At 42.5% G+C, this 20,635-nt stretch overlaps 2 protein-coding genes across 5 annotated transcripts in view; one reads left to right on the top strand and one right to left on the bottom strand.

Moving 5' to 3' along the window:
- Positions 1-832: 832 nt before the first annotated feature.
- The window catches only part of CG14669 (uncharacterized protein), a 43,868-nt gene continuing 24,065 nt past the window's right edge, over positions 833-20,635 (top strand). For all 4 annotated transcript variants that reach the window (NM_001275352.2, NM_141280.3, NM_001316556.1 and 1 more), the window contains exons 1-2: positions 833-965; positions 2,773-3,204. The gene's annotated coding sequence lies outside the window, so the exon portion shown is untranslated. The remainder of the gene's footprint in view (positions 966-2,772; positions 3,205-20,635) is intronic.
- CG12147 (uncharacterized protein) lies at positions 11,675-13,563 on the bottom strand. The gene has a single exon (NM_141279.2). It carries the CDS (start codon positions 13,481-13,483, stop codon positions 12,050-12,052), a length of 1,434 nt encoding a protein of 477 aa, NP_649536.1. The 5' UTR covers positions 13,484-13,563; the 3' UTR covers positions 11,675-12,049.

Here is a 20,635-nt window from a genome sequence, read left to right on the forward strand (position 1 = left end):
TTCGTTGGAGTGCTTTCTTTGTTATCCTTCTGCCCGAAATTCGAAGTTGTTCTCCCACGCGAGAGCATGCGCAGGGAGAGTTAAATCTGAGATGGCTCAGCTCCACGAGTTTAAAATTATAAGAGACGCTGTGGCAAGACGTTGCCACTCTTTCGGCAATTATGTAAAAGCATGAGGTGCATTAAATATGCCTATATAACGTGTGGAAGATTAAAATACAAATATTATTTGAATATCGATATAAGTTGGCTCAGTAGTAGTATTAATAGAATCTATAATAATCATGTGATTAGAATTTGCATGCTTAATTTTAAGTGTCTTGCCTAATTTTTATTTTCATACGGATAAAAATGTGCAAATCGATAGTGATAGCTATTAAAATAATAATAATTCTAAGCTTAATTTTATATTGTTGCACTTCTGCTTAGATACCATTTTGGGTTCTCTCTTATATATATATGTATATAATATTTAATTTTTAAGGACGTGTTCCATTTTATATTTAAAGGCATAGCAATCTGAACCATCTGGCAGCTTCAGCAACTCACGTGCATTATCTGTGGCTCGTTGAGCCTGTGAAATGCAACAAGAGAAGTGACTCGCCATCTGAGAGCTCTCTCTCTCTCTCTCGCTCTCGAAGGACTCGTTCCTTGCTCTTTGCAGAGATTCGTATAAGAAAATCTCTCCTCAGCAGAGGAGAGCAGGGCAGAGGAGAGCAGCACAGCAGAAACCACAGACACTGTTACGGGATCCGCATTTTGGCCAGGACGAAGCGAGCGTGGCGACGAACGACAGCCAATGGCTTCTATTGGGAGCCAGTCAAACATGGTCCATCGACGGGAGATGAACAGCACCGAGAGCAGCATCCGCCAGCAGATTCGCAAGCCAGTTCGCTGCCAGAAGCCAAAACCCAAGGCAAAGCCAGCCGAACCGGGCCAATTCTAGGGGAACGCGTGTGTGTGAAGGTAGTGAAGTGAAACAAACGTGGACGCGAGTGTGTGTGCCAGTGCCAGTGTGTTGTCCAAGGACCTCATCGCCCTCCGCCCACTTGAAGTCAGACAACGACAAAGGTCCACTCGTTCGGTTCTAGTTCTTTTGCTGCTGACTTCTTAGTGTTAGAGGCACGCAGCATCTCGTGCGCCAAACGAATTACCACTGCTGCAGACACACAACTGCCCCACATACACACTCGAACAGAAAGGATATGATGTCTGGGGCGAGCGAGAAAACATGAAAAGACACAGTTTGAGTAGTTGGGAATGAGGAGCAGCCAGGACATAGGCAAAACACCAAACACAAGCATTTCGTGGGCCTCTGCCCACGCCACTTGCGAGTGTGTGTGTGTGTGTGTGTTCTCGGATTTATGCAGCACTAGTTACATAAGCCATCATCCTCATCATCGGCAGCAGCATCTGAAGACGGCCAAAGCTTCGGCATCGTTAGCGCCAGCCAGCTGCCATCAGAATGCTATGAATGACGAATCTCTGGTATGGCAGTGAGGAGTATTGCCTTTCGCGAGGGGAGTTGGAGGGGAGGGGAAGGATAATGCCGCCGATACAGCACCAGCAATGAAAATCTCATTAGCATTAGGATGTGATAACAGCTGCTAGGCCAGGCGTCCATCAGCTGGCAAGGACAACAGTACTCGCTTTGCCCCGCAATTGCCACGGCCACAACTGTTGTTCAAACTTTGGATAACGCATACGCACTGTTGCACCCGAGTTTTGAAGAGGGGGGGAGAGGCGTTCTCAAAGGCTCGACCCAATGATTATTATTGGGTGCCAAGGGTTATCGCAGAAGTGCGGAACCTCATTGTCCAATGAACCATTGAGGGTCAGTTTGGGTGGCGGACAGTTTTTATTGGGTAATCAACTCAAAGGAAGGCGATTAGTAACTGCGTTGAAGAACATTATAATACATTTATTTTCAATTTGGTGAAACTTTTCACGGACTACAGCATGTCTCACAAAAATATGAACTCAGCTTACGTTTGAATGTTTTTAGGCAGTTTGTTTAATTAGAATGAATAAATAATACTTATACTTATAAAATCTATCATTACTTGCATTGCATAATATGCCCCACAATTATTATAGTTATAGTTTCTTATAAACAAAGAATGCCTTCAATAACGCAATCCGATACTTTTACTAGCGTTTAATAGTGCAGAAGTAAATCTCCAATTCAGTAATGACCTGTATTGGAGACATCTGCTTAACTGCATTTGGCAAAGGTCTTTTCCAGCTGGATGTGCTTCATGTCACCTTTATAATGCCAGTGCACCTTGTTCCCTCAGGTGGCAACTAGGACTGCTGCTCTAAGCAGCGCCATTTGGAGTCGGAGGCTGCATGGCCTTCCCATTTCAGCCACAACCAGGAGGAAGCTCATTAAAGGCAACAGCAACAGCAACAGCAAAAGCGGCAATTCCAGAAATAAGCTGAAAGTTTTCCACCAGGTGGAAAGCGGCCTGGTGAGGGAAAGGGGAAAGTGGGCGGAAAAGTGCTGGAGAAGCAAATGGATAGGATAGTCTGGCTCAGCGGGCGGCAGTGTGTGCGTGCTGGGCGTGGCAAATTGGGGCAGCAGAAACATGATAAGGTCTCAAAATGTAACCGCAAAAATCCATTGGCAAGTACAGCACATTTCCATTGTGGGCGATGGGTTGGGAGGGGTGAACCGCAATTAAATTTGCATTAGGCTATAAAGACAGGGCGGAGTGGCCACTTGTTGTTGTACTCACTGTAGTCACAGCAGCTAATTACGAGAATTTCGCAGCAGTCGAGCCGAGCGGGATGGCTAAGAAACAATAGATACGACTATGTAAATGCCTTTTTGAAAAGTGCCAGAAACACATGTACATAGAGTAAAGCGAGGCTAGAACAGAAGATAAAGGATATTATGTTGCTGCCAAAATGAGTAGAAAGTTTGCAAAAAAACGCCCCGAAAATAAGCCAACAGCACAACCTGAGAAGTGAAACTGAAAAAGTGTTTTCCTCCACTAAACTTAACTAAGAGCGGCACCACAATAAGAAAATCATAATGATGATGGATTAACTGATCCCAGTTGTTGTTCATGTTGTGCGAGTGAGACAGCGCGAGTGTGGAAGGAGCACCGGAAGTGGCAGCAGTAGCGGCATTAGCAGCAGCAACAGCACCGCAGCAACATTGCAGCAGCAGCAGCAGCAGCAACAGCAAAGGCGAAATCAGGTTAGTAGAAGCTAGTTCTGGCCAACTTTTGCCGTTTTCCCGTTTTTCTCGTGGTCGTATACCATTTTTTCCGGCTTTGTGCCACTCAGCGACCACAGCTTGTGTAAATCATAATTTATGCATTAATAATTAAAATATACACACACAAAAATATTCGCACTGGCGGCTGCCGTCGGCGAGTGGGAAAGGTCATTAATCTTAGACAGCTTACACGGAGTTTCTGGGGGTCAGTACATGGGAAATTATGAGCAAAATTAGGTACGTGACCAAAGAAGCAAAGAACTGGTGACGTGGCTCTTAGAGTGGGAGGAATCCGCTTGTGCCCCCATTTAATTGAAAGTTGGTGAGCTGGTAAGGCTGCTTGCAACTCGCAGAATCCCTGGTCGGAAATTTTCATGAGAAATCATGGCAGAAATAGAAATTCTAATTGCTGCGAGGAATTTCAATTCCGAAAACTTTTGCCAAATCCAACTGAAATTGACAGCAGCTATGTTGCCATTTCGCATCAGGTTCGCCTCGTTTAGCCCCAAATTCCAACGAACATTTTCATCTGGGAATTCCTGAGTCCTGGTTGCCCCAAGTCTCGAAATATTGATTATTTGAAGAGGTCAACTAATGAATTGTCATTTCGATACGATGCAGAATTTGCACCACTTCCAGTTCACTTACTCAACATGTCAGATGTTATTCGTTTCCTTGCCTGCTTCATTGAAACTATTCTTAATCCATTGACTTTTACCTCAATATAAGTATAAACTAAGAAGAAAACTATATATTTTTTTTATTATAACCCATCCATTTCTTAAGTTCGCTGCGATCTTCGATCTCTTCAAGCAATAGCTCTAATGGAATTAAGTTTATGTCCATTTCATTTTAATCTCATTAGTGCGCCGAGGTCGAGTTCTCCACCCCCAACTGCACCAACTGCAGTTGCACATCCTCCACTTGGAAGCTCTGGAGCAGACTGTTGTCGCTGCAGGACACCAAAAAGTTTTGCAGAAAGAAGAAACTTGTCCAACTATACTAGAAACTTATTTGCGAATGTTTCGTTTTCCGCACTTTCCAAGCCAAAGTTGCTCAGCCCCCAGATGAAATCGCATCGAGGAGAATGAAATGTATGATAGGAACACGCTCTGAGTTTGCCTTTTTGATCAGCAATTCAAACACACGAAGCCCACACATGCGAGTGCAGATGCAATAGAATTTGAGCTATAACTTTTTCACAAGCGAGGTGTGTGGTATCCTTATAGCCAGATAGATGTATGTGTTTTATCTCTTAATCACCAGGAGCAATAGTTGAAAAGAGTTACTAGGCAACAGTATTTAAATGGTTGGTTATTATCCACCGGTGTGTATAATTTACTATGCTATGGCATGCTAGTTGCAAACAGGAAAACCCCTGAAAGTGCATTTAATTCAGAGCCGTGGTGTTAGCAAGGCTGTTAGTAAGGGGAATCCCCTCGAAGTGAGGAGTTTGGCATGGTGTCTATCGTGGAACATCCTCGAACATCTTTGAGTGCCATTAGAAAGTGGGGGTGGGGGTATTTATTTCTGTAATTGCTGTTGTCTCGCAAATTGCACTCTTTACCAGACTCTTTTGTTTCCCACTCTGCACTTGCCTGAAAATTGATATAGACATGCAAAGTGGTAGACGGAGCATTGTCGGCATAACCTTTGAGGCCGCATCCTTGCCAACCATCAGTATTTTGCATTCAAAATTATGCTGTCGCACTGTTTGCCGAAGAAGCCAGGTGCGGCTTTTAATGTTATTAATTCCCAAAAAGGCAGACAGTTTGGCCAAAAAACGAACGAGCTGGAGTTCGTCCAAATGTGCGGCGAGCGAAAAAGTACATTTGCAAATGGAGGGCATAAAGTTAAGTGGAAAACGACTCCCTTCAAACGCGCAGACTCTCTATTACATGGTAGTCCTGAACACAACTCCTTTGTGTGCACAACTCCAAGCCCACAAAACTCATCCGAACTGAGTGAAATAATTGGTATCCAAATGTCCTTGTATGCTAAACCAAAGCCTCTTAGCAGCTTCCGATGATAAAACATTTTAAGCTGATTCAATGCGTTCAATTTCAATGCAATTGAATCGACTTCGGGTTTGGTTGGCGAGCTGATTATTCGGATTACGCAAGCGGATAATGTCCTTTAGACACTAAATCCTATTCCCAGCTATTTGACAATGCTCATAATGCAGCTTGTTCAAATGAGTTTGTGTTAATGGAATAATGGCGATTGGACTAAATAACTTAATAAATTCAAAAGTGCTTGAGTCATCTGAAGCTATTTATCACCATGCAACCGTTCCTGAGAAATGCCAGATTATAATGAAATAATATATAATATAATATATATAATAATAATATATAAAGAAGTTATATAATAAAGTTATTGCACATCACCTGAGAAGAAGTACCCTATCAATTTTTATAATCAAAACTGGGGACATTGGAAACCAACAACAGCTGTGGATAAGACATATTCTTTCCCAAAATATACTGAAAATTATTTGTCCAGGATATCGCTATATTGGCAATCAGAGGCAATTAACAGGACAAAGGCCCCAAGGCCGCCAGGGAAATGGCAGGGTTCTAGATCTTTCCACTCACACACCTGTCCTGTTATTACCATTTCCCCTAAAACTCAACTAATTTACGCTATTGAGCTTTTTTCTTTTTATAAAGCCCTTTTTGTTGAATACAGAGTGAAAGTGCCTAAATGTTTAAGCAATTAAAAAGGGTCATTCCCGGCGAAAGAAATTTAAGCCCTCGGATATTTTTTGTTGTCGAAAACTTAAAAAGAACCTAGCCAACGTGACAACAAATTAGATTAAATGAGACCCTGTATACCCTTCAATATACACAATCCATTCAAAGTGTAACTACTATATTTGCTATTAATTTTACTGAGCATCCTTATCAAAACAACATTATTTTTAACTTATGGGTAAAATAAGCATTCTTACTTGTGCAATTATTGGCATATTTATTTCTTCCGTAATGGTTTAAAGAAAATATCATTTACGTAAATGATGTTTTGACAAACAATATATAAAGATATTGTATTCGCTTAACTTGTTGAAATGTTTATGTAAAATGCACAAAAGTCGACCAAATCATTTTGGATTTTAAACTACAAAGTTGCACAAACTTTTCAAACTTCCTTTCGAGTTTCCCGATACCCTTTTCAGCGAAGTTCAGAAAAAAATTCACTTTTTTTCCCCAGCTTTTTTTACGATTTCCCTTTTGTCCACTTTTTGTTAACCTGAAAATTGGTTTAATGGCCAAGCGCTTTGGCAAACACCCACACACACACGCACACACATATTGGGGCTTTTCCGTGGGAAAAGCGGTATGTGGCTGTCCTCCGTCAAAGAGCAAATGTGCGGTGGCGCTGAGTAAAATAATAAATAAAACAAAACAAGCTCAGCAACAACATGAAAACTTTACACAAACTTTCTCCCTTGCCTGTTTCTCGTTGGCTGTTGGCTGTTGGCCGATGAGCCTGATAGATGTGTCAATAAAATCAATATTTGCCTTGCCTTTGCGACTAAATGTTCAATTAGCGCATTAATCAAAGACGCTTGAGCGAATCAAATGGTAGCTCGCTGTGTATTTTGGGCCACTTAGACCGGGCTCATGCGATGATTTAGTGATGAATATTAACTGTGCGATTAGAGCGCAAATATTTGACTAATTAGCTAATAAGTTAGGGCCACAAAATACAGTGTGCCAGTAAATTGGGTTCAGTTGGGCAAATAAAATCGGTTGGCGTAAGAATGCGGTAAGTAAATCTGTCTCATTGAGTTAAGCTCTTTGAAACCCAAATGGATCTCACCTACAACAAAATTAATAAAATGTAAGCGGGAAACAGGGAGGCATGTTTGCTTTTCATGTTTGTTTTTCTCATCGGACCGAAGACCTTGTCGAACCACCCCATTTTCTATTTAAAATATTCACAGTTCTCAATGGCAGGTGTGTGAAGGCTAATTAGGTTAGTAAATTTCCTAAGTGCCATTTATTATTTAACTACCAGGAGGAAAGTACAAATTGCCATACTCTTCCTATACTCTTTTATATACTAGATTCGTTGATATGGCCATGTCCGTATGTCCAGCTTTCAGTATCACCGAGATGTCGGGGAAATTGTAAGAACAATTGATTAAAATCGCTGGTTCTAGAAAAGCTTGATTTAATAATATTGCCACGCCCACTCTAACGCCCATAAGCCGCCTAAAATAGTCACGCCAACAGTATTGTATTTGCTTACTTCAGATATTAGTTTTTTCAACAAACTGACAATTTTCTTCCACAAAATAAATAACGCGTATCTGATTGTCAAGGAACTTTCCTAGTACTAAACAATGATTTTAGTTTAAATTGGAAAAATTATTAAATTAAAATAATACCAGATAGGGCAAAAACCAATTAATCATTAAAATAAAGTTATTTCAAAAAGCACATCTTATTCTATCCAAGGCAATTCTTTCGGCTGAACAGCCAATTAACCTATTTAATTGTGTTCTTATTTAAGAGTCTTGAATATGTATTTTAAATATGCTACACACTACACAATACATTCTATTTTTAGCCACTACTATATTGTTTAAATCAGTTTAACACTTAAATGCTGGTAAAATCTCCCAAAAACGACTAATTTACTCATAATTTATTAATGTATATATAATTCATTGATAAGTGCTTCATATCTATATTAAAAGTCCTTTGCTTACACATTTATATACGTCCAGAAACTGAAATCTTATTTCAACCAATCACGTTAGACTAGCGACACTAATGAAATTCCGATTGGTGGACGTGGCCAAATCCTTTGACAAAATATTCAATGCGCATTTCCTACAAGGATAATGTTCGTTGATTTCGCAAAGCTTTAGTATAACTTATGCGATAGATTTTCGTGATTGATTTATTCTACAATATCTGATTTTCGTTGTTTCTGGAAAACCATTTTGATTTGCAGTTCCACCACTACACAATAATGTGGTCACATATTCATATGAACTGCCTTTGCCTCGAGTCGATTGGTCAATTCTGGCTGAATGGCTGATGCCGATTGCACGTAATGCGATTTTAGATGCATTAACAGGACGAGCGAAATTGCAATCATTTATGTGCACTTAAGAGCATTAAGCGCGCACCAGACGCATTAATCATACGCCACGTGTGCCCTGCCGTGTCGTCTGCTTATCGACGTGGCTGGCCTCGTGCAATGGCAAATCATTCGCCATGCTGACTGATTTGCTGGAGCACGTCATCTGGACACTCCCTCGGCATCTGCTGCTGACCACGCCACATCGCATTCGCAACGACAGTGCTCAAAATTATAAATATATATACCTGTATAATGAAAAGGCTCTTAAAAGGCTCTTAAGCAATAAGGATGCCATTGTCCTTTACCAATTCATGCATAGTATGGCATAGTATCCTTCAAAATAAAAATGTCAACTCTAATTGACAACAAATATGCTCTTGACCACTGTGCACTCGACAGCAGTGCCACAAAGTTATGAAATGAAAGTTGCCAGAGTTGAGAGAGTTCGTATGTGTGTGTGTGTGGGTAGTGTGTGACCGTGCTTTCTGCCTTTGTATCTGTTTGTAAGGGAAGGCAAATTTATGGCTAAATTTATGTGGCCGAAGCCCCTCTGAGGTTATCAATGGGCCCTTCGAGTGTACGAACGTATATGGTACACTCTGCCGTTCGAGTAAATATCCTTGTACACCGAACAGGGTCCCTGGCGTAAATAATTTACTGTGAATTTTTAACATATTTTCAATTGAATAATTTATGACCACCAGAACAGCCTTCTGCTGTGTATGGCAAAGTACTCGGTCGGCTATAGGTATATTAGCCAGTCAATTTTGACTACAAAAACACAAAAAAAAAAACAAAAACAATATACTAGCATAAGAAAACTGCAACGAAAAAAGTTTATCTTAATTTGAGATGCTACTTTTATAGATGTTTTCAAATTTCTGTTTTCGTATTAATATCACCCGAGATTGCACACGAACTCCATCTAGCGGCAGCCGTATATGTGCCCAAAACTTAACGGACGGACATTTGCCACTTGACTCAGCTAGTATCCTTTATCAAAAATATATACATTAATGGTGGTAATGCTACCTGTTACATAATGCTCAACAACATATTTTGATATATTGTATATACTGATATATTTTAGTTTGAAAAGATTCGAATATTTATGTTATGTGAAGTATTCAGTTTTTTTTTAGTTTTTCTTACATATGAAGTTATTTTATTATTTCGCCAATTTATTTGTTTATTTATCGACAATACTTTACTTTACTTTTACTTTATTTAATTTTCCTGGCCTACTCGGTACACCATTTAAAGAAAATAACGTTGGTGCTTAATTTTGAATATTTGCGCCCAGAATTAAAAATCGAATTCCTAAAAAATAGCACAATTACCTCAATTTCTGGCGAAGAGACTTTATTGAAACCATACTTTTTAATTACACATCTGCATAATTAATGTTTTCCACACATGCAAAATTTTTAATTACCCTGTCATCTCATTTACTTTTGCCACAAGGCACAAATGTTTTCCAGCAGCAATCCGCTGCTAGATATTGGAAACGCTGATTAAATAATAATTGTTATAAATGGCAATCGTTTGTGACTAATTTGATGAGCCGGCCTTTCTTGAAATTAATTGCAAGACATAATTGATTTAAAGTGAGCATGTAAAGTTTTAGCGTTCGTTGAAAACACAATTTCATACAAAACGAAACGTATCAGGCATTAGGATAGATCAAAAGTTCTTCTTAAACAATAAGACTACTAGTACTACTAGTACTTACTGATAATTTGAATTGGTACATATAAGCAATTTCGAAAATGTAAGAATCAAGCGCACAACACCATAAAGTGACAATATTGCTCATACGCAACGTTGCCACAGTCTCAGTTATCCCCATTAGACACCCATAAGCATAATGGTACCGCTGGACCCACTCACATGTCCACTCGCATCCACTTGATATTCGGATTGCCATCGCCACTTGCCATTGACCCACAAATTGCACAATTTCGTTAACTGCCCAATTTGAATGTCACCGAAGTTCATCGAGGACCCATCAGCGTAGAATGACCGAGTTCACTGCCTTCTGTAATGTGTCTGCTCGCTTGGCCAGCGGCACTTATAAATAAAACACAGATTTGTAGCCATTTTGTTCAACGAAAAAAATTAACTTAATTTGAAATGCGACGGCCAAAGAGAATGGTGAATGGAGAAAGGAGAAAGTCGAAGCCAAAGCTTGCAAATATTTTTACGCTTCAGCGCGTTGTGTACGTGAACGGAAAAGCGAATGAGTGCGTGGGTCGGATTTTCATGAGTGTGCGTGTGCTGTGTGAGTGTGCGTGTGGGTGTGGGTGTGGGTGTGCTCTTTTGTGGTGTAGGGATTTCGACATTAGGCATGCATTCAACTTCTTTGGAAAGTTACCCAGAGTATTTCGTGGGTGGAAGTCCCAAGGAGGCAGTTTCCTCGAATCGCAGAACTTGGGATGTTAAATGGGCGTGGCAGCGTCTGCGCTGCGTACACGGGAAAACCCGTCTGCAGGGAGAAAGCGTAGACTATTTTTTTAGAGAAGCACTTTAAATGAAAAGCTGCTGAGAAGGTGGTTTTAAGTGGGCATAAATTGTACTCGCTCGTTGATATATAATTAATATATATCCTAGTTGAATGTAATTAAGGGATAATTATAATTAGATATATAACATTTTTCAGGTTTTACATTCTCACATAGTAATTTTTTTCAATTGGCACGATCATTAAAGTGAAAAAATCCATATTTTCTATTATTAGAAGATTGCAATACAATTACAATTAATTAGTTTAGTTTTAGTTTCTGTCAGCTTAAATTGATCCCCTGTCTTGTTAGGCATTAAATATGATTCCTAGATTTTCGCTCAGTGGATTACCCGGCGAGGGGAGTTATTTATAGATTTATGCACCCTCACGCCCAGCCTAAAGTCGCCATTGCCGCCGGTTTCGGTGTTTGGGCCAAAGCTCTTTGGGACAGAAAATAGTTGGCCTGTGTGTTCTTGCGGACTGCTAGGATATCTTAGACCCGTGAGTCCGCATTATTGCTGCGCGACTGAGCAAACTACTACCCTATTTCCTTCCAAGCCACTGGTGGAGTCATTTATATGTCCTCGGGTGCTAGCCATCTCCTTCCGCCCCAGCCACACATCCTGAAGTCGTGTCAGGAATCTCGTAACGCGTCCTGGCTGGGCCAATAATTAACCCCCTTATTAATATCCAAGCTATCGAAAGTGTATGTGTGTGTTACACTTTCCGGGCTACTTTTTCATTCTCTACAGCAAATGGTGCCAGCCAAGGAAAAGCTAGAGAAAGGGTTATAGTCTTTTAGTTGGGCAAACTTAGGGATACAGTAAAACAAATTAAACTTAAATTATATTGTTCATAAACTATTTTATTGCAAAAACTACTTGGTAAACTTTTGTTACGACTTTTTAAATTTTGTATAAAAATGCATTTCTTATTTTAGTGTAGGATATGTTGGTAGAATAGTCCCACATTGCCTCCATTATCCTTTATATCCCCCAAGTTTCCACGGTATCGATTTCACCGTGTGGGACGCCCCGCAAAGTTGGTCCCATTGTTGGCGAGGCTGCCAGTTGACTTCTGAGGGCGCCCAAGAGCTTTCCCGATTACCCAAGACGTTGATTTTTCGAACAAAGGAACTGAGCTGGGTAAATGGTTAAGTCATGCTAAATATAGTTGCTCGGCAGGTAATTAACACGCGAGACATTTACAAACAGCGTAATATCAAAGACAGGGCATCTGAGGGGACCCCCGCAGCTCCAGCTCCAGCTCCTGCTCCTGCTCCCCCGAAAGGATCCTCCGCTCGGTCATCAGAGGCGCCCTCCTATCCCGATCCTGGAGGCGCTTCTTCTGGAGGTGGTAGCTGCAGGAGCAGGCCTTGCCATGCTTTTTTTGAGGCTTATCTTCGTTTGGGTCTTCCCCAGTGGTACTTTCATTTTCCTCGATCTCGAGCAGATCTCCCCCATTCTTAATTCGACACCTCTGCGTATCACTATCCCTATCCTTGTTTCGATGCCTCTCCTTCTGCACCACCACGTTCCTTTTTCCACCCCTGTCCCTTTCCCTACCCTTTTGCTGCGATTGTTGCTCCGGCGACTCTCGCTTCAAAACGACCCAGTCGAAGAGGAAGTCACACACCTTGTACTGGTTCCGGAAGAGCACCTTGAACAGCTGCTGCAGATACACGTAATCCGGCTTCTCGGCGAAGTGCAGCTTGCGGCAGTACTTCAGATACATGAAGAACTCGACAGGCAATCCGGAGCAGAGTTGCTGGAGTGGGATGTTGGCCTTGTACTCAGCTATCTTCTCGTACTTCTGGGCCTGCGACTGCGCCCGGATTCCCTGCCAGGGAAGACGACCCCGCTGGAAGTAGAGCAGCAGGTAGCCCACGGACTCTAGGTCATCCCGACGACTCTGCTCCGCGTAATGGGCCCGCACACTGGCGTACCGGGCCGTACCTACCAGGTCCCGGTTCTCCGTGTAGCCGATGTGCTTCTGGGTGCGCAGGCTGTAGAACTTTTTGGCCAGTCCGAAGTCAATCATGTACACCTGAGTCTGGTGGCGGTTCAGGCCCATCAGGAAGTTGTCCGGCTTGATGTCCCGGTGGATAAAGCATCTCCGGTGGAGCAGCTCCACGCGGGCAAGGATCTGGTCGGCCAGCATCAGGGTGGTCTTCATGCTAAAGGAGCGCGAGCAGAGGTTTAGCAGATCCTCCAGCGTGGGCCCCAGGAGGTCCATCACCATGACATTGTACGCCCCCTCGGTGGCATAGTGCTTCACATGCGGGATGCCCAGTCCGCCCTGCAGGATGCCATAGATCCTGGCCTCGCGTGGCAGCAATGGGTGCTTGACCGTGGAGCTCTCCAGCTTTATGGCCACCTTCTCGTGGTACTTGAGGCCCTCGGCCTGGAATAGTTCGCCGAAGGATCCGTTTCCAATACGCTTCAATAAACGGTACTTTCCCGCCACTATAATTTCCGGTAGGGATTGCTTCTCCTCTGAGAACCGACGATCTTGTCGCTGGTCCTTCTCATGAGGATGATTTGGCTGTGGCGGATGGCGGCGCTCCTTTCGGATCTGCGGCTTGGATTGGTGAACATCGGAACGGCCTTGCCAACGTCTGTCGTCCTTGGCACGCCCCTTTTCCCGTTCCGCCATGCGATTCGGGAGCTTGCCAGACTTCTACGCAGGCAGGAAGTTGATGTTTCTGGCGATCTATTGTTGCCACCTTCGATAAGTATGATGTGGAGTATGATTGAATTTTCTGAGTTCATCGATCATAGTTCATAAAATAGAAAGAAAAAAAGTAGCCCCATAGTAGTAGTCCACTTATAAAATAAAGTGGAAAACAGCTCCGCACTTTTATTTACCCATCATATGGAACCCATTTGACATTACGACCAATCTTCATTGTCATCAATTGAAATTGTTTTTTCAGCAAGTTTTCCCTCTTTCCAGTTGGCTTTTATCATTTGTTTGGCTGCTTAAGAAACTTTTGCACTTCATTTTCAATTAACCGTACTGAGCTGGCAGAGTTATGTGTCCACATGACTGTCGAATCGATATTCTTCACATATGTATATATGTATGTACATCATGTTGTGTGGATTTACCCACGGAAGTGGATTAATTTACTCGAACCTGGCTGGCTCTCTCACCCTCGCATTCACCTCAGATATTCGCATCGTATGCGAATTCATTGTGAGGATGTCAGTCACTCGAATTTCTAGACTATCTGGCTTAAACTTCGACCGGAAATAGCTGACAGCTGTGCTCTGCAAATTGCACTTTCAATTAAGAGAATTCGAGCCGTGTCAAACTATCATTTATCCGATCTGCTTCTTTCATGGCTTTTAAACGCACGCTATTATCTTGTATCAAATGCCACACTTTGGAGTTACGAAAATGTTTCCCACTTGATTAGATTTATGGACAAACCTATTATAAATATTCATAATTAAATTGCCTGTGCCCAGATTGCGCTGGAAGCGATCCAAAAATGTTTAGCCAGCAATATGTGAATTGAAAACGACGGATAATGCAGAGTTGAAATGGCAAAATTGTTTTGCGAACTAGGCACAGTTGTCATTTACATAAATGCTATGCAAAATCAGTTTATTTGTACTGAACGTAATGAAGCCACATTCAGCTGAAAATTGTTTGACATCGTTTTATTTTATCTGAAAGGTATCTAAAATATCTGGAACCATACATAAAGTCCGTTGACATATCCTGAATTATCTACCCGTTTTATTGTATAATCTACTAATATATAAATTAATGTCAATCTGACTTGCACAGTTTTCGGGGGGAACGTTCTTCTGGGGCTTGCGGCTTGGAGCAGTGACAATTCCGAGAACTAAATGCGTGGATCCATCCATAATCCCTTATTTATGCGCGGCAAAAGAGCAGAACGAGGGGATGGAATATTGCCCACAAAGTCGCGTTAGTCCCGACTATATGTACATGGAGGTCTCCTACCATCATCGGGAGCCACCCACACGGATCTTCCACTCGCATGCAATAATGCTCCTTTTATGGAGGCTCTAGGACGAAGAAGTGGCATTTATTTAGAGCTTATGGCGCATTAAATTTAATTAAAATACTGCCTCAGCAGCTAGCAGCAATGAAACGATGAGCTTAAACTATCCAATCCACACCACACCCCTTCACTTTACCCATTTCCCCACATTCATCATGGAGCTGGGAATGATTAGCCATTTAAAGTGACTGCGCACTTTTCGGTATTTATCACATCTTGTTGTTTACTGGAGAGTGTCCCATCAACGTCTCGTTTTTCGGTTGAATACATAGGTCCTTTCAAAAGTTATCCCTACCTTGGCCACGCCCCCACAATCCTTTTGGATGGCCTGTCAAAGGTTATGACCAAATTGTCTGCACATGCTTCGCATATTCCAGTTTAGTTTTCGCCAGTTCGTTGCCAAATTTTTTAACTGTGTTCAGTTCAAGCCTCAAAACTTTTCGGACAGCTAAATCATTTACATACACGCTCGTTTGCCGCCCATCTGTAGCTTGTGGTCACATGGCGTATGCGTGATGTGACGTCTTAGGTTTTGGCTGCTGCCTTGATTTATGTACATACGCTTAGGCGTCGTTTTAAATGTTTTGACAAGTTTCTAGATCGATTCGTCAACAATGAACGTTGCCCGCAATCCCAAATACATCTATAAATATCTTAAATATTGAATAAATATTTCCCTCACTTCTCTCACTCAAATCTTAAGTATTAAATGTACGGCCTATTGCCATACATCTTCTTCTCCAATGAGCTTCACTTTTCGCACTAACTGCTTGCAATGCAAATTGGTTCAAAATGACTTGCTCGGCGCCACCAGCTCATCTCATCTTCTACTGCAGCCCTAAAAAATTGCCTTAATGGAAATTATAATCATGGTGGCAATGCGTCATGGCCACGACCACGCCCACTTTGAAGGGCGTTCGCCTGATTATCATGGGCGGCGACAATTTCGACGACATTGTTGCCAACGTTCCAAAGTTCCAGCGAGGGAACGAAAATTCTTGCACAAGAACTCATTAAAAGTGACAGAGAGATGAACAGGAATTGTTAAGCAGTCCTCCTCCACGGAATATATATGTATATACATACATCAAACATTGGGGAAGGCATAAAAAACGTAGGAATGACAAAGGCAAACCAAGTGATGCCAAATTGTCAGGACTCAACTCTTTTCACCTCTCTGCCGGCGCACAATAAAGATATAGATGCCAAATTATAGATTAAACAATGACGCGTTCCCGACAGCCACCCGCTCCTGCCACCCAACATTAAAGCTTAAATACATATTCAATTTGTTGGCCGCCTTCGGGACACGAACATACAACATTAACATAATTTCGACGCGTTTCGCCAATTTGAACACGTTCAACAACCGCATCCAAGCTTCCTTCAGCCTCCAATCCTCACCCGCTTCCACCCACTTCTCAACCCAAAAGCCAACTACCCATCCCTTCTACCCATTCGCCGATTGTTTGCTATTTTTAAATTCCAGGGACGTAACTAGAATTTAATTTCTCAACTGCCTAGTCGTGGCTTTGAGATGTCTGGGCTGATGGAGCCGTATGGAGCACGTACGCTCACTTGCTCCCCAAGTTCAACGGAAGAAGTACTCTAGCGTGGGAGGGCATGAGATGTGACGGCAACGGGGCCTTTAAGTTAAACACATCTCAGAACGTAGCTGAGCCCAAAAACAGACGTTTATCGCTTCGGTTATAAGCTTCGGTTCGATGTCCCTTTATGAATATGTCCAAGTGCCACCACAACACATGTTGCGGAAAAATATAGTTTCACCAAGGATAATTGATTTTTACAGGACAGCGATTAATTGATGTTTTGATATTACACACTTGAGTTTCTATGTATCCTATGCTATTCCTGGTACATACATATGCGTATATACCCAATTCTTTCGAGGCTGTTCCGACTTTTGTACTTCCTGGTTGATCAAAGCATTTTCCTCTCTCCTCTGTGGTTACCTTTAATTTTAATGCCTCACGCTCTTACACATGTGACTGGCGATGTTTTCCCTGCTCCTGCATGCCGCTTTCATGTCAACCAGGTCAAAACATGACCCCAGCCATTATCGAGGAGAACCTGCCAGCGCCCAACTCCTCCTCGAAGCTAAAACGTTTTAAATTTGTTGCTGTCCGTGGGTTTTTCCCCGACTCGCTGCGTTGTTCGCCGCTTTTTTATCTCAGCTGCTGTGAAAATCCGATGAAATATCTACTTAGGCACAAGCACGCGTGTGTGTGTTTAAGGACATTGGGCGTTTCTGTGTGTATCTGTGTGAGTTTGTGTGTGGGAGCGGTTTGCATTGGCATGTGTGACTTGGCATCAACTCGTGCGCAAAACAGTTTAAGAAAATTTCTTCTGACTCGCATTTTAATGATTTAATTTTGCATAAGCTTATTCGCGTCCTTATATCGTCGCTTATCAGGGCAAAGATGTGAGCCAGGATATCGGGTTTCCTCGGCTTTTCCGATTGAGTGACACGTCATTTGATGACATTAGCCCAAGCCTGCTTGCTTGCGTCTAACCCACATCGGCTAGGCTAATCCCGAGGAATATCTGTGTGAGTAGGAGTCTGAGTTCTGCCACCTGCACTGACCCAATTACGTCCTTGCAAAGGCCATATAAGGATACGCTCACCTACTGTGCACCAAAGTTTGCCATTCCGGTGTACACAACCCACAATCGTCAAGTGTTTATATAGTTTGTCGCAAACTTTGCAAGGAGTTCATTATTTCGCTTTCCGCTACAATTTATCAAAGGATATGCGTAATTTCCGACCTAAGTGACAGCTGCCTTTGCTCCTGCTAATGATGTCCTCCATGTCAACTGTATGTTTCGGATTGCTTCCTGTCGCCCCCCATTTTGCGGCCGGACTGCAAAGTTCAGCCACCCACGCGATCCCATCTGCAGATGTGTGACATCCCCAATTCGCACCTTCCGTTGACTTTGGCACGCAACCGAAATGAATCCGGCTCATCAACTTGGAAATTCTCTGCTGGCTTCGTCCGACCCCGCACTTCTGACTCCCCTCACCCGGTCACCAGCGCACCTTCCCATTGATTTTCCCGGTGCGTGTCCAAGGCGAGAATTGGGCCTTTCATTCGGGTCTCACGTCTGTCCACATGTGCCCACTTGTCGCCATCCCTTGGGACCATCCACAGTTGGTTCGCAGCGGGGAACGGGGTTTATGATCCGCAAAAGCTGTTCCTGGATCCTTACGGTTACTTCAACATGGACGGACTGCCATCGTGTCGTTTGTATGGTCGTTTGGGATTATAATTCGCAGTTTCTAGGGAAAAGTCAGGTAACATAGTTATGCTTGATTGGATCATAGAAGTTATTACTTGCTCATTGACAACGTTTACTTCTGATTCAGAATAGAGAAGTGGCCAACTTGAATGCTAAAGTAAAGTAATAGATTTCAGTTAAATTAAATTCTTAAAAAAGGCTGCTTGCGTTGATATATTAAAGTATTTTTCATACATTTCAATGCCTTTCTCTCAATAATTATGCTTCGAAAGGGAAATGCATAATTAAATATGATTCCCGTTCTTGGCGAACAGCAACAAGAGGAGATATTTTATCGTATCTTAACCTTGAGATGCCGGATCGAAAGGCTTCCACTCGAAATCCTCTCCATCCCCATCGCCTCTTCACGGTTAACTCGTGCGGTTAAAGCTGCTTCCTTCCACTCAATTATATAAAGCTACAGCTGGCGAAGAAGGAGGGGTTCAGGCGGGGTTATAAAACACGGAATCTCTTGAAATATTGAAAAACTTTTGCCCGCACCAAGATCAAGTGGAGGAGGTGGTAAAGTAAACCGAATACGAATCCATTTGGCGGTGCACTTCGAACGAATGTTGAGTCCGAATCGGACAGTGCTCACAATCCCCCACCAAGCCAACTGGAAGCTAACCGAAATGAGGCAGGGAGTAGGATGAATCCGAGAAGAGCCCAAGATGGGTGTGGCATTGTGGGGTGGAGGTGGATACTTCTCCACTGCGGTAAGCCCTGCGAAGCACTCGCATATTTGCCGAACACTCAAAACGCGCTCTTACGGCGACAGGAGCCACCTGACAAGGACGCCAGGATAAATGTATGCAAAGGCAGTCAAACGGCGGAAAACTTTAGTTGCCACACAGCCAAACCGACGGGCAAATATGTAGATTCGAATGCTAAGAGCTTTTATTACACGTGCAGCCGTAATCAGCAAAATCCAAACACATTGACACTGCCTGAGTGTTCAACTGAGGCAGGGACGAATACGGATCCACAATGAGGCACAGAAAGTGCACACCATGTTTACGCCATAAATGACAATGAGCAGGAAATCAGGGTAGAAGGGTAGGTCTCTCAGACATCTGCTATACAAAGACACTTAAGTAGTTGATATTTAGAAGGAACTTACACGCTGATTACGAAACATCTGCTTAGAAGGGGAAATGCAACTAAAAAGAAAGTATACATTATATGTTTAAAGGGTGTAAATTGATCTTGCAGCTATCACAGAGGAAGTCGTGCTCATGCAAACTATCCTACCTAACTAATTTTCTTGTTTCACAGCAAAAGGATATTACTATTCTGGACGCTATAAAACAACAGTAAGGGAGCAAGAAACATGTAAAAAAAACTACATACTCATATTCAGTTAATTCGTAATTATTCGATAAGTAACATTAGTTCAATATTTCGTTTAGTTAGATTTTAAAATATTATAGCACCCCTTACTGATTAGATTGGATGAGTCCTTTTGACCAAGGGTAAATGATGAAACCTTTCCTAGGTTTCAATCTGCGGATTAGATTTCTAAATAATACATAAATACTTTAAAATACTAAAAACCATCGTTTATAGTTTCAACTTGTTCTTATTGATGTGCGACATGATCTCATTGGAATTCGAGTCGGGGAATCCCTGTTAGCCCGTGTGGACACACTTAACAAAGGAGAAATCCTAGTCCATCGAAGCTTCCACTATCTGCCTTTCTTGCCCCTATCATGTATGCATGTATGCATGTGTGTGCGTGTGTGTGAATGAACTTCCGCTGCGCTGTGCGCTGTGGTGGTGGTGTTGGTGATGATGGCGCTGCCATCGTTTCCGCTGCGCTGGCTTAGATGTTGCCCACGTTAAGCAGTCAGCACAGCACGTGACGGGGGATCAAGGATGCGGATGGGGACGAGGATGGGACCCAGATGCTGAGTCTCCGGGCTCAGATTCCTTGGCATCCCTCATCGCAGCTCCGCGGGCGATGGCGTTTATTAAGCGCATATAATCGTAAAAAAATTAGCTTGTATGAAATACGCACTGAAACTTGCGTTTAGCTGCCAGGATGGAACGTGATAAAGGACGCGGGATTGGAGCGCCGTACTTAAAATGCAAATGATATAAAACGTAGTGCCTTTCCAGGCAGTCGAGTCATCGCTTTGGGCCCATCTCCAGCGTCCTTTCCTGAAGATTCACTTAAGCGTTTTGATTAAACGACCTGCTTTGCTTTATTCTCGTCATAATTTGAATTAATGTCGGAGCTTAGGGCGCAAATTGCTTTGTTTAGCTAGTTTCTGAATGGATTACGTAACCAATGGCAGGAGCGAAACCCATGCTTTTAATTATGAAAGGGGTGGCAATCCATTAGTGTCCCTTTTCGGATGGCAGACTGTAGCACCAATTAGAGGTACAGCTGTCTTGTAAAAAAGATGAAAGCCTCCAAAATGCTGAGCTCCTCGATTGCAAATAATATCCAACGTGCAGCTTAGTCTCGC

The sequence above is a fragment of the Drosophila melanogaster genome, chromosome 3R (assembly GCF_000001215.4).
Source record: "Drosophila melanogaster chromosome 3R".
Classification (NCBI taxonomy): Eukaryota; Metazoa; Arthropoda; class Insecta; order Diptera; family Drosophilidae; genus Drosophila; species Drosophila melanogaster.